The 12049-nt window shown below is 38.4% G+C and overlaps 1 protein-coding gene across 4 annotated transcripts in view; it reads right to left on the reverse strand.

Annotated features, from left to right (window-relative positions):
- KLF12 (KLF transcription factor 12) overlaps positions 1–12049 on the reverse strand; it is a 449527-nt gene that overhangs the window by 247162 nt on the left and 190316 nt on the right. For 3 of the 4 annotated variants that reach the window (XM_034936790.3, XM_008952787.6, XM_008952789.5), the window contains one exon: positions 10768–10857. In XM_034936790.3, the coding sequence (XP_034792681.1) occupies positions 10768–10857 (90 nt within the window). Of the gene's footprint in view, positions 1–5873; positions 6048–10767; positions 10858–12049 lie in introns of those variants that run through there. The other variant, XM_063595791.1, reaches the window with a different exon arrangement.

Genomic DNA, 12049 nt, shown 5'->3' on the forward strand with positions numbered 1-12049 from the left:
TGGTTATATTATTGTTCTGAGGCCTACTTTGATATGAATACAGGGCACCAACATTTTGGTTTTGCTGTTATTTAGTGTTTGCATAACGTATCTTTTTCTATCCTTTCACTTTTTATCTTAAAACAATGTTCACCACAGAATTATTATGTTCCAGGAAGAAAGTTTTCTAAACTATTAATAGCTTTTATTTCAAGATGTGATCATGTCTTCTAATTTCTCTTGATAGGTTTTTTTATAGATATTTAAACTTTTCTAAAATAAAATGTTATCAGACATAAGAATTCCAGTTTCTGATCTGAGGACAGGCCTTGTACACAGGCAATCAACAGGACTGGCATGGCTAAACACGAATAGTCTCACCTTTCATATGAAACTTCTTCCTCTAGAGTTACAAGAAGGATGCTGTCAAAGCCAAAATTCATCTAAGTTTTCATTCTAAGTATAAGGAAGGCCATATACTCACACATGGTTGCTGCTATAACAAACAGATTTCTTAAAAATCACTGCCCCTTTGAACTATACAAAGCAATCTGCTCAAGTCTCCCCTTAGCCAGTTTAGTAATCCATATTTGCTCTCCTATACAGTTATAAATCCGAAGCCCTCTGGTTCAAAAAATGTTTTTTTTTTAATTCTTAATTGTGGTAAAGAACATATAACATAAAATTTACCCTCTTAACCATTTTTAAGTGTACAACTCAGTAGTGTTAACTATATTCACAACGCTGTATAACAGATGTCTAGAGCTTTTTTCATCTTACAAAACTGAAACTCTATACTCACAGGACAACTCCCTATTTCCCTCTCCCCCAACACCTGGCAACTTCATTCTACTGTCGAAGATTTTGACTACTCTAGATTCTATCCTTTGATTACTCTAGAATGTACCATCTTGCTATCTGTACTCTGTTCCTTTTGCCTTTTCTTCTTTTAGATAAATTGAGGGGTTTTTTTGCAGTGTTTCTGGTTCATCTCCACTATTGGTCCTGACAACTGTATCTGGTTGTTTTGTGTGGGTGGTTGCTCTAGAATTTACAACATAAGGCTTTATCACAAGTTATCACTTACGACTTACTGACCTACCTTCAAATAATACCATACCACTTCACAAGTGGTGGGAGAACTCTACCTATACTTCCTTCCATAACCCTGCCCTGTGCTGTCGTTACTACTCATTTTCATTCAATATGTCACGAACTCCACCATGCATTGTTATATTTGCTTTCAGCAGTCAACTGTCTTTTAAAAAGATTTTTAAATTCTTTTACATTGACCCATATGTTTACCATTACTCATTTCCTGTATAAATCTAAATTCCTACCTATTATCCGTTTCTTTCTGCCTGCAATTTCTTTCTTCTTTCCTGACTGATTTCAGATAAGAAGACTGATTTATCTTCCTTCATGTGTAAGGTGTATTTTTTGCCCCCGGCTGCTTTTAAGACTATGTCCTTCATTACTTGTTTCCAGCAATTTGATTATTATGTGTTTTAGTGCCATTTATTCTGCTTGGGGCTCATTAAACTTCCTGGGATTTGTGAGTTTATAGTTTCCATCCCATCTGAACAATGTTTAGCTTTTTTTCTTCAAATATTTTTTTCTGATCTCCCTCTTCTTAAAAGTCCAATTGTATGTATGATAAGCAACTTGCTATTGTTCCACAGCTGCTTACTGAAGCTCTGTTTTTATCTTAAGCCTCTATTTCTTTTCTCTCTCTGCTTTGTGCTTTATTTTGGATAGGTTTTTATTATTTATTTATTTATTTATTTATCTATTTATTTTGAGACAGATGCAGTCTTGCTTTGTCGTCCAGGCTGTAGAGCAGTGGCACGATCTCAGCTTATTGCACCCTCCACCTCCCGGGCTCAAGTGAGTCTCCTGCCTCAGCCTCTTGAGTAGCTGGGATTATAGGCATGAGCCACAACGCCTAGCTAATTTTTGTATTTTTTTATTTTTTAGTAGAGACAGGGTTTTGCCATGTTGGCCAAGCTGGTCTCGAACTCCTGACCTCAAGTGACCCACATACCTCGGCCTCCCAAAGTGCTGGGATTACAGGCATGAGCCATCGTGCCCGGCCTACTTTGGATAGTTTTTATTGCTATGTATTCAGACATTTATCTTTTCTTCTGCAGTATCTATTAATGTCATCCACTGTATTTTAAAAATTTTAAATACAGTATGATATGGTTTGGAAGTTTTTTTCCCCTTCAAATCTCATGTTGAAATGCGACCTCCAATGTTAGAGGTGGGCCTAGGGAGAGGTGTTTGGGTCATGGGGGCGGATCCCTCATTAATAGCTTGGTGTTGTCTTCATGGTAATGAATGCGTTCTCACTCTGAGTTCACAAGTTGTTATCCTGGCACCAGCTCCCTCTCACCACATGATGCACGAGCTCCCACTTTGCTTTCTGCCATGATTTATTTATTTATTTATTTTTGAGACAGAGTCTCGTGTTGCTCAGGCTGGTGTGCAGTGATGGGATCTTGGCTTACTGCAACCTCCACCTCCCGAGCTCAAGCAATCCTCCCACCTCAACCTCCGGAGTAGCTGGGACTACAGGCAAGTGTCACCATGCCTGGCTAATTTTTGTATTTTTTGTAGAAATGGGGTTTCACCACATTGTCCAGGTTAGTCTTGAACTCCTGCGCTCAAGTGATCCACCTCCCTTGGGATCACAGGCGTGAGCACTTGGCCTCAGGTATTTCTTTACAGCAATGCAAAAACAGACATACGTGGTGTATGTTTCATCTGTTTAATTTTTTATCTTTTTGTACCTTCCATTTCTCTTCTCATCATTTTCATGTTTTCCTTCACATTTGTGAGCATATAAGATACAAAATAGATGTTTTAAGATCTTTGCCAATTATTTGCCATTTCTGGATGTGTTTCTATTGATTCATTTTTAAAACTTGGTTATAAGTTCTATTTTCCTGCTTCTTTGTATATCTAGTAATTTTGATCGGATGCCAGACATTGTGATTTTTACATCATTCAGCACTAGATCGTGTATTCTTTGGAGTGCATTTTTGTTCTGGTATACAGCTGAGTGACTTGCAGATCAGTTCGGTCCTTTCAATGCTTGTTTCTAAGGCTTGTTAGGGTAGGTCCAGAGCAGTCTATTCCAGGACTAAGGGCCACTAAGCTGTGACCCTTCCAAGCCCTCTTCCCAATGCCTCACATATGAAGAGGTCTCTCCACCCTGATTTCTGTCAGCTTTATGTGAGCTCCAAGAATTGTTCAACCTACCGCTGTATGGCCGACCTTTCCTTGCCTTCCTCAATACACAGGAAGATAAGTACTCACCAAACCCTTTAGTGGGCCCCTCTGGAGATCTCCAGAGCTCTCTCTTTGTGCAATTCCCTCCTCTACAGTATTCTTCTCACAAACTAGTTGTCCTAACTTCTCCAAATACCAAACCCTGTCTGCTTAGCTCAGTGAGACAGCGAGGCCCTGTTTGGGTTCTTCCTCCCTGCTTTGCCACCTGGAAGTTACCTCCAAGCAGTAAGCTGAGGCCACTGTAGAGTTCATCACATTTTCTGCTCTCCTCTCAAGGACCATCGCTTGTTGTCCAATATGTGAAAAAACATCTCTTATTTCGTCTAAGTTTCTAGTTGTTCATGGCGGGAGTCAATTCCCACAAAAGTTAATCCTTCGTGGTCAGAAGCAAAACTCCTCTAAAGGTTAAACAGGATATTTTGGCCGGGTGCAGTGGCTCAGGCCTATAATCCCAACCCTTTGGGAGGCAAAGGCAGGCGGATCACGAGGTCAGAAGATCGAGACCATCCTGGTCAACATGGTGAAACCCCATCTCTACTAAAAATACAAAAATTAGCCAGGCATGGTGGCGTGTACTTATAATCCCAGTTACTTGGGAGGCTGAGGCAGGAGAATCGCTTGAACCCGGGAGGTGGAGCTTGCAGTGAGCTGAGATCGTGCCACTGTACTCCAGCCTGGCGACAGAGCGAGACTCCATCTCAAAAAAAAATAAAAAATAAAAAAGGATATTTTTTGTGATGCACTTTATAAACTCTGAACCGGTATGCAAACATTAGCTCAAGAAAACACATCTACAGAGAAAACACGCTTGATGGTCCAGATTTTTTTTAAAAAATTCTTCCACAAAGACAAGGAGACAATGCAGACCATGATCTTGTAGAAGCTGAAATATTCTGGAAAGGTTAATTTGCCTGAAATCAAAATGCTCAAATTACTCAGAGCATTTAATTTCCTTAAGAAATATTCCTTTTTACAAAGCACTGACCCTATAAAAATGCAAATAACTCTTGGAAAGGACACTTTACATTCTCTTCAACTAATGAGACTGTGGTTAGAACTGGTCATCTGTTGGTACCTTGAACCATTACAGCACCATCAGAGCGCAGGGACATCTGGATTGTGGGTGGCAGGAGAATGAAGTTGAAAGAGAAAGTACATGGCTAAAGGGAAGAAGGGCAGAATTCTCAACTTCATAGCTTTGCCCAGGGCAGGCCCTGAGGGAAAGGATTTGTCTGCCTGCTACATTTCCCTTGGGTACTATCTGTAATTACTATCACAGCTCATTGATTTTCAATTCCTTGTATTAATATATTTATTGGCCATTCTGACATATTAAAATCAGTCTAACTCTGCATCTTTAGTGGAGGATACCTCTTCTTAAAATAGGAGTTTTGCAAGAGCAGATATTTCTTTCTGCTTAAAAAAAAAAAATGGTCTTCTCACATTAGCCATAACACAGCAACTGCAAATGTTTTTCTTTGAAGCCAGGTAGTGACATGCAAAGATTTCACTACAGATCAAAAGATCTCAAGCAGCAGGTCATCAGAGAATATTAAATGATAAGCAAACTCGTATTTCCAAGATAATTCTACCAATTTAGTCAAACGCTGGCCCCTGTTCCACAGCAGGAGAGGGAATAATGAGCCCCTGGTTAAAGGGTAATGCAAGTGGCATTTTTAATAATGCCCTTTTTTCACTTCTGATAAAGTCATTAAAGTAACACTGTCTTACTACGCCTTTACGCACAGATGTACACTAGATCATTAGTGTAAAATTAAATAGGTTTACTGAGGAAAAAAGTTAGGCTAATTGTTGGGTTTTTTCCCTCTAATGCTACTGAATTTTAATGTAATTTATTTCCTGCGTTAAGTAAACATTCCATAGCACATTTCCAGGTTCAGCTACAATACCTGCACCCGTCTATATTTCTTTATTAAGCCTAACGACTGGAGTCTTTTTCAAAAAAGCACCCGTCTCCAAATCCTCTCAATTCCAGTGTGGCAAACAGCCTCTCACTTACAACAAATAGCGCATGAATGAATCACCATTTATTGAGCCCTGCCGATTCATAAGCTCCTGTGCTGAGATGATGAGGAACAAGAAGAAACATAAAGCATAAGCTCTGCTCTTAAGGAAGTTACATTACAGCTGACTTCATGATGCTAGTCAGCTCTTTGTGATATAGGAATAGCTTCAACACCTTGTTATTAATGTCCTGCAGAATGGTTTCTAAGAGTTACTGCAAGCTGCCTCTAGGGAAAAGACCGAGTCTCCCTTATCCTCTTTTGTTCTGCCTCTAAAATGAGGGAGTGCATAGGAATCTCTGGTCTGGCCAAGGTGGATATTTCCTGGTAGTTAAGGCATGGAGTATTGACGTGATTCTACACTTGTCTGCGGCAATGCCTGCACCCTTTCTAGCTACATGGCTATGGCAAAGAGGCATTAGGCTCGCTTCCCCAAGGGTAACAGAAAGGAATCTGTCTTCCACTCAATTACTGACTGCTTAGAGGACTTAAAATGAGCAAAACACCCAATCTCTTTCCCTGTTTCTGCCACACTATTGCCGCTCTTCTCTGCCGGCCCACGGATCAGAACTGTACCTGGTTCTACAGGAGAGAAGAGAGGCAGGATAACCAATGGCTTCAACACCCTTGCAGTTAGTGTAGACACTCAGGTCAGCTCCTTCCCCGCGGCAGATTCCTCAGACTTAGGAAATAAACAGTGAGGGTGACTAAGAAATGTTGCTTTCAGGTCTCCCTCTGAGTCCTCTGCACCTATGTAGTTTTCAAAAATATTTTTATTTAGAGAGCTCATCTTTTCTTTTTAAAACATTTTAATTTAAAGAATTTCAAATACACAAAATTAGGCAGAATAAACTATTTTCATTTTTTTGGTTCCATGATTCTGTTTTTATTCTGTTATTGACATTATTTTTTGTGTTCCATTATTTCACATAATAAACTCTAATCAGAATTTGAAACATTCTTCCAGATATGCTTAAATAAAAATTCAAATTAAAAAAAGGGTTCTAATTTCAGATCTACCTACCCTATGCCTACTTGGAGAATTATGAATTAACATAGATGTTGAAATCTCTACTAGATACTTCATGAGGATTGCAGCAACATAAACGAAAGTAATAGGGCCTTTTTCTCCTGTTTTTCTTCAAAAGGAGAACACTGACTCAGCACCCACCAAAGGCAGGCAGGCTCCTGTGAAGATGGGTGGTTAATTCCATCTTCCAGGTGAGTAGGATTAGAGGAGAGAGACTAAGCATGACCCACACAGCTGGTACCAGGCTGAATACCATCTGAACTCAGGTCTTTCTCACTTTGAAGTCTGTGAATTTACACTTCCATACACAGGAAGCTTCACTGCAGTAAGACTCTTAAATGCATAAATAGAAAGGCTCTGTCTCACCCCTTGTTCCTCACCAGGATCATAGAATGGCAGACTTCACCCGGGAGAGAAGCCCTCATCTCCAGCACCCCCACTGTATGGTTGAGGGCATAGAGGCCTGGAGATAGAAAATAACTTCCCAATGTCATTCCAGCTGGTGAACTGCAGGGCCAGGAATAAAATCACATAGTATATCTCTGGGGCAGTATCCTCTATATACTACCTTATCTCTGGGTGTGATAGTTCTAATACTCTTCTTGTTTCAGTCCTTTGCTTAGTAACATGTTAGAACATCCAAAGGCTAACAGCATTTGGGAAGCTCTTGTAACAGCAGGACAAACGCACCAAAGTCACAGACAAAGTCATTCAAGCACTCCTTGCTGTGCCCCTGAAGCGTATCACAAGAGCACATGCCCTTCCTAGAGGCTGCCAGCAGCATGTGCTGTGTTACCGACAAGCAAGAAAACCGAAGTCACATTTCAGGTGACTGCAATAATTATCTACCTAGCTTTCACTTAACTAAAAATGCAAGAGTCAGAGAACTCCAAACAGAAGGCACACAGAGGTGGTGCCCATATGCTACCACACCTATCCAGTTCACATAGCTACGAGATGAGGACTCCTGTCACCAATGAGAATGCGTATTTCCAATATTTACAATTTTGATTTTTATGTTCACAATAACCCTATGACATAGAGCAGGTTGACAATTATCTATTGACTGGTTTTATATTTTTCACCATGCTAATTATAATGCCCAGACAAGCTGAATAAATAATGTATTCACCACGTGCCAGAAACTATAAGAGATACAAACCAGAAATATAAGAAATAGTCCTTGTCCTCTAGGAGTTTACACTCTGATTGAAGACACATGACCACATACACACAGCATAAATCTCATTAAGAGAATGAGGCAAGGCAGCCAGAACTTTTCACAGAAGAGATGCAGGCCTGTTCCCAGTCTGTCTTTAACCTCTGAAATGTGCTCCTCAGGTCCTGAATTCCTTGGAGGGGTGGGGAGACATGCAGAGCCCACCTGACAGCAGAAGACCTAAAGGACTCTTTATAACACGCAGCAGAGAACAACTACATGCCTTTCTGGTGCACTGAAACACAAGGGCATGTAGAGTAGCATATCTTTAAAATGCTGTGTGCAGCCTGAGATAAATACCAACTTTTCTTCACCAAAAGATTGAGATTAGTATCTATTTCTTAAAGACAGAGTACCAAAACTAGGTTTTTCAGAGTGATTATACATTCCAACCAATGTACCACCTTCAGGCTTTCTTCAAGCTTTCTCATTCATTGTTGTGACACAGACAAGTTTCTATCACTTTTTGTTCATTGTTAACTAACATGTCTCATCTTTTTCAAAAGTCCATAATCAGCTGGGCATGGTGGCACATGTCTATAACCCCAGCTACTTGAGAGGCTTATGCAGGAGGATCACTTGAACCCAAGACTTTGAGTCCAGCCCGGGCAACATAGCAAGCAAAACTCTATGTCGTAAAAAATAGATAAATAAATGCCCATAATTATACATGTGACTGTAATTATTTATTGAAATTTCACTAATGTGTTTTTCTTACAAAGAATTAAACTTCAACCAGCCTTTAAGTCATAAATGAGGAAGTCATGAAATATTCAAAATTCTGGCTCTCCTTATCTAAAAATAGTTCTAAGATTCTGAACATTATATGGTATATAACACCCAACGCATCTTCTCAATGAAAAACCCAGCAAAGTGGCCAAAAATGGAAGTCACCAAAATTCTAGACTTTGTTTCAAACAAGAGTTGATTTAAAGCATTACAAAATTGTTAAAATTATTGTATTCTAATAGAGTTAAATCATTATACATTTCATTAAACACTACAGGCTGATTCTCTTGAAGCTTTGCTACAAAAGAGAATGAAATTGTATCTGTCATATATTTAAGAGGTACACATAAACCCAAAGGAAAAAAAAAAGTTCTATTTCCCTCCAACATGCACAATCTAAATAAGAGTTAAAATACCAACATCAGCTCCATTCACAAGGAGGAAAATCGATTTTCATGAACAGGCATTAGGCAATACCTATGAACCCACAACTTTTCATGTCCCTATCTAAGGACAAAAAAAATGCTTTCTATAAATAATGTGACATGGGGTTCTTATTCACACTGCAAAACTGCTGGGAACAGTGGCTTTTGTTTTTTGTGCACCTAAATATTTCAGGTAGACCTTACCTTGAAACCAAAAAATAAAGGGGAAAGAACTATATGGATATTGTTAAAGATTACCAAGACTGGTGACAGCAACCCACTATCCTGGCTTTGACCATTGGTCTGGGGCTAGGTTTCTGACTGGTTTGCTGTAGTTTTTGCCTTCCTCCAACATGCACAGTTTGAACAGATTGTTATTTCAAGTTGAAGAAATTATTGTGAAATACAGACTGCTTTTTCACTTTTTTTTCCCATGAGCAGTGGGAAAAGGCTATCCTTTCTGAATGAGACGCCAGGCTCTATATGAGTTGAGCAGAAGTTTATTTTACTAAACTCATGATAATGCAACTAGATTAAGAAATGAATTAAGAAAACAGAACTCTAAAGAACTAAGACAAATCCTCCCCATGGTTAGGTTAATCAATAAAGGTTAAAACTATCTATAAGGTTTGGAAGATATATACAATTTAACTTAGCGAATCCAGCTAGAAAATCCAGTTGAACACATGACTTTTTCTGAAAGGTTGTCTATACTGAACCAATGTTAGTAATTGCCACGGTCTTCTCCTTCATGATCCTCTACTGCCTGTGTCTTGGGCTGAATCTATTATGAATTGGTCATTATATCACATATAGGACTGTGGAGTCATGTTATTGGTTGACATACTCCACAAAGTTCATTTCAGAGCTACAAAACTCAACCCAGAACATAGAGGTGAAATGACATCCTCTACCACGATGAGGCTCTGTTCAAACACAGGCTTACACTGAAAAACAGAAATTATATTGAGATGCCACACAGCCCGCTATGTGATGCTCAGGTACACAGAAGTTATTGAAGAGACCCTTTAAATACTACCATCTGGATCCATAACCTTGAATGTTCTCATTATGAAATCATTTTGGGACATCAATATCCTAACCCTTTGAGTGGGATCCCGGATGTACTCATTCACATTGATTTTTATACTCTAACAGTGAGATTTTATTCACATTTAAAATTTCTTTTGAATGTTTAAGTACAAAACATTGCTAATTTTTAGTTATGATTTTTTAATAAGAGAGACACTGATAAGGTAAAGATTATATATGTATTTATGTCCTTCTATCAGTCACCTGTGCTGCCTCAGTGGTGGTGGTTTAATAAAATAAGTAGCCAACGGGCACTCAGCCACATGAGCAGCACTTTATCTCTTAAAGTTGCCAATGCTGCAACCAATTATCCTGCACTTATGCTCTTAACTAAACCAGTGAAGCCATAAATGTTCATTATAAAATCTATGTCATTAAAAAAATATGCACTCGTAGTCCTTGTATTTTCAGTACCCATAAATGAATTCATTGGTTTGGCTATGTACTGTTAAATAATCTTTCTTTTGCTTTTAGAAATTTTTCAAATTCAGTGACCTCATCAACTATCCCCTAGTACTGCTACAGTAAGAAAGGGCAAGTACAAATGTCAAAAGAGAAACCCATCCAACAAACAGTAATATTCTCATAGCTGTACTTTGTCATTTCCTGATTAGAATCAACCAAACTATGATGACACTGAGGTTATATTCCCACCTTATTTTTTAATACTTCCTCTTTGCTTTGGATTTTTATTAGCTTTTCAAATCATTTACCAATTTAGATATAGCCATATGGTTCTTATAATGTCACTATGCCTTCCAAATTTTAGGACACTATCCCTTCCAAGGAAATAATAGTTGAAGTTGCAAATGGGTACAGATCAACCACAATCTCAGATTTTTGTTTGTTTTAACCTGAGAGAGAAAAGCTTAAGCAAGGGAAACCGTAGAAGTGCTCTGCAAACCTCAGGATGCTCTGCAGAAGAATGCCACTCTCATCAAAAGGAGTGGGGCATTGCTGGAAACTTGTGCTTACCCCTTGTTCAGATTCCAAAAGCTCTGTTTTGACTCTGACTGCCGGCATCCCATCAAGCATTAACATTCTGTTCTCAAAGGTGTTGATATTCTGAGAATAGAAGGGAGAGAGAAAGATTCAGCTCTAAAGCATTCAAAAGAGGACCTCTGGGAGAGTCTTCCCACACTGTAGTACATTTAGTACTGCTAACCTAATTTTTTAAACAATAAAGAATAATTAAATGAGAATATCAGCATAACAAATTATCCCCCTACTCTGAACTTTCATTTGAAATAATGACCAAGCAGTTGAATTAAGCAGTCTGATTCTCTGACCTCTGGGTTGGAGGTCAGACTGTAATAAACTGGAGTATGGAAACCTTACGTTAATTTATATGGGGCTGCAACAATTCATCACACTTTCACAATAGTGGAAGGAAACAGAAGGCAAGTTTTTCTCTTCCCTTAGTTCTGGAAATTGCATTGTGCAAAGATATCCATAAAGGAGAAAATCACATAAAATTTATAAACTCTCATATTAGTCAAAGCCTAAATCATTTAAAATCAATATAATTCCATACATTTAATTTTTATGTCATGGCAATTCTGGTCAAATGAAAATTTCTACCTATCAACCTCCAAATATCTACTTTAAAAACAACCAACATAAATCTTAGATTAAGAGTGAATTTTTAGGCTGAACTAAATAACAAACAATTATTTGGTCTTTATTCTGGTATATGTTTTGCTCAATTTACCACCTCTTGAAAAGAAAATCTTATTTATATTGTAGCTCAATAACATTTCAAAACACCATTTATAAAAGATTAAATCAAGGTTATTTTCTACGTAATTGTCACCGCCTTGGGGATTTTCTACAGTCAGCAACCCAGGAAGGGAGTCAGAATCACACTTCAGTGCTCGCGTAAGGCCCAAATCAGGCTCATATTTTTAAACATGTTTAGAATGCTAATTTCTCTGTTACATATTGACTCAACTACAAATCTGATAGAACTAAATTTGATTGAGATTTTAGAATGGTTATTTTTACTTAATTACAGAATGTAACCACAGGACACTAAAGTAGTCTTATTAAGAGAAAAAAAAATCAGTTTCTAAATATTTTGCCTACCTGGTGAAAAAGATAAGTATAATTTCTAAACCTTCAGGTGTTCACCTTTAATATGGTTGCTTTCCTACAAAATAGCAGGTTAAATAAAAACAACTGGGCCAGGCACAGTGGCTCACACCTGTAACCCCAGCACTTTGGGAGGCTGAGGCGGGTGGATCACCTGAGGTCAGGA

This window comes from Pan paniscus, chromosome 14, assembly GCF_029289425.2.
Source record: "Pan paniscus chromosome 14, NHGRI_mPanPan1-v2.0_pri, whole genome shotgun sequence".
In the NCBI taxonomy this organism is placed as follows: domain Eukaryota; kingdom Metazoa; phylum Chordata; class Mammalia; order Primates; family Hominidae; genus Pan; species Pan paniscus.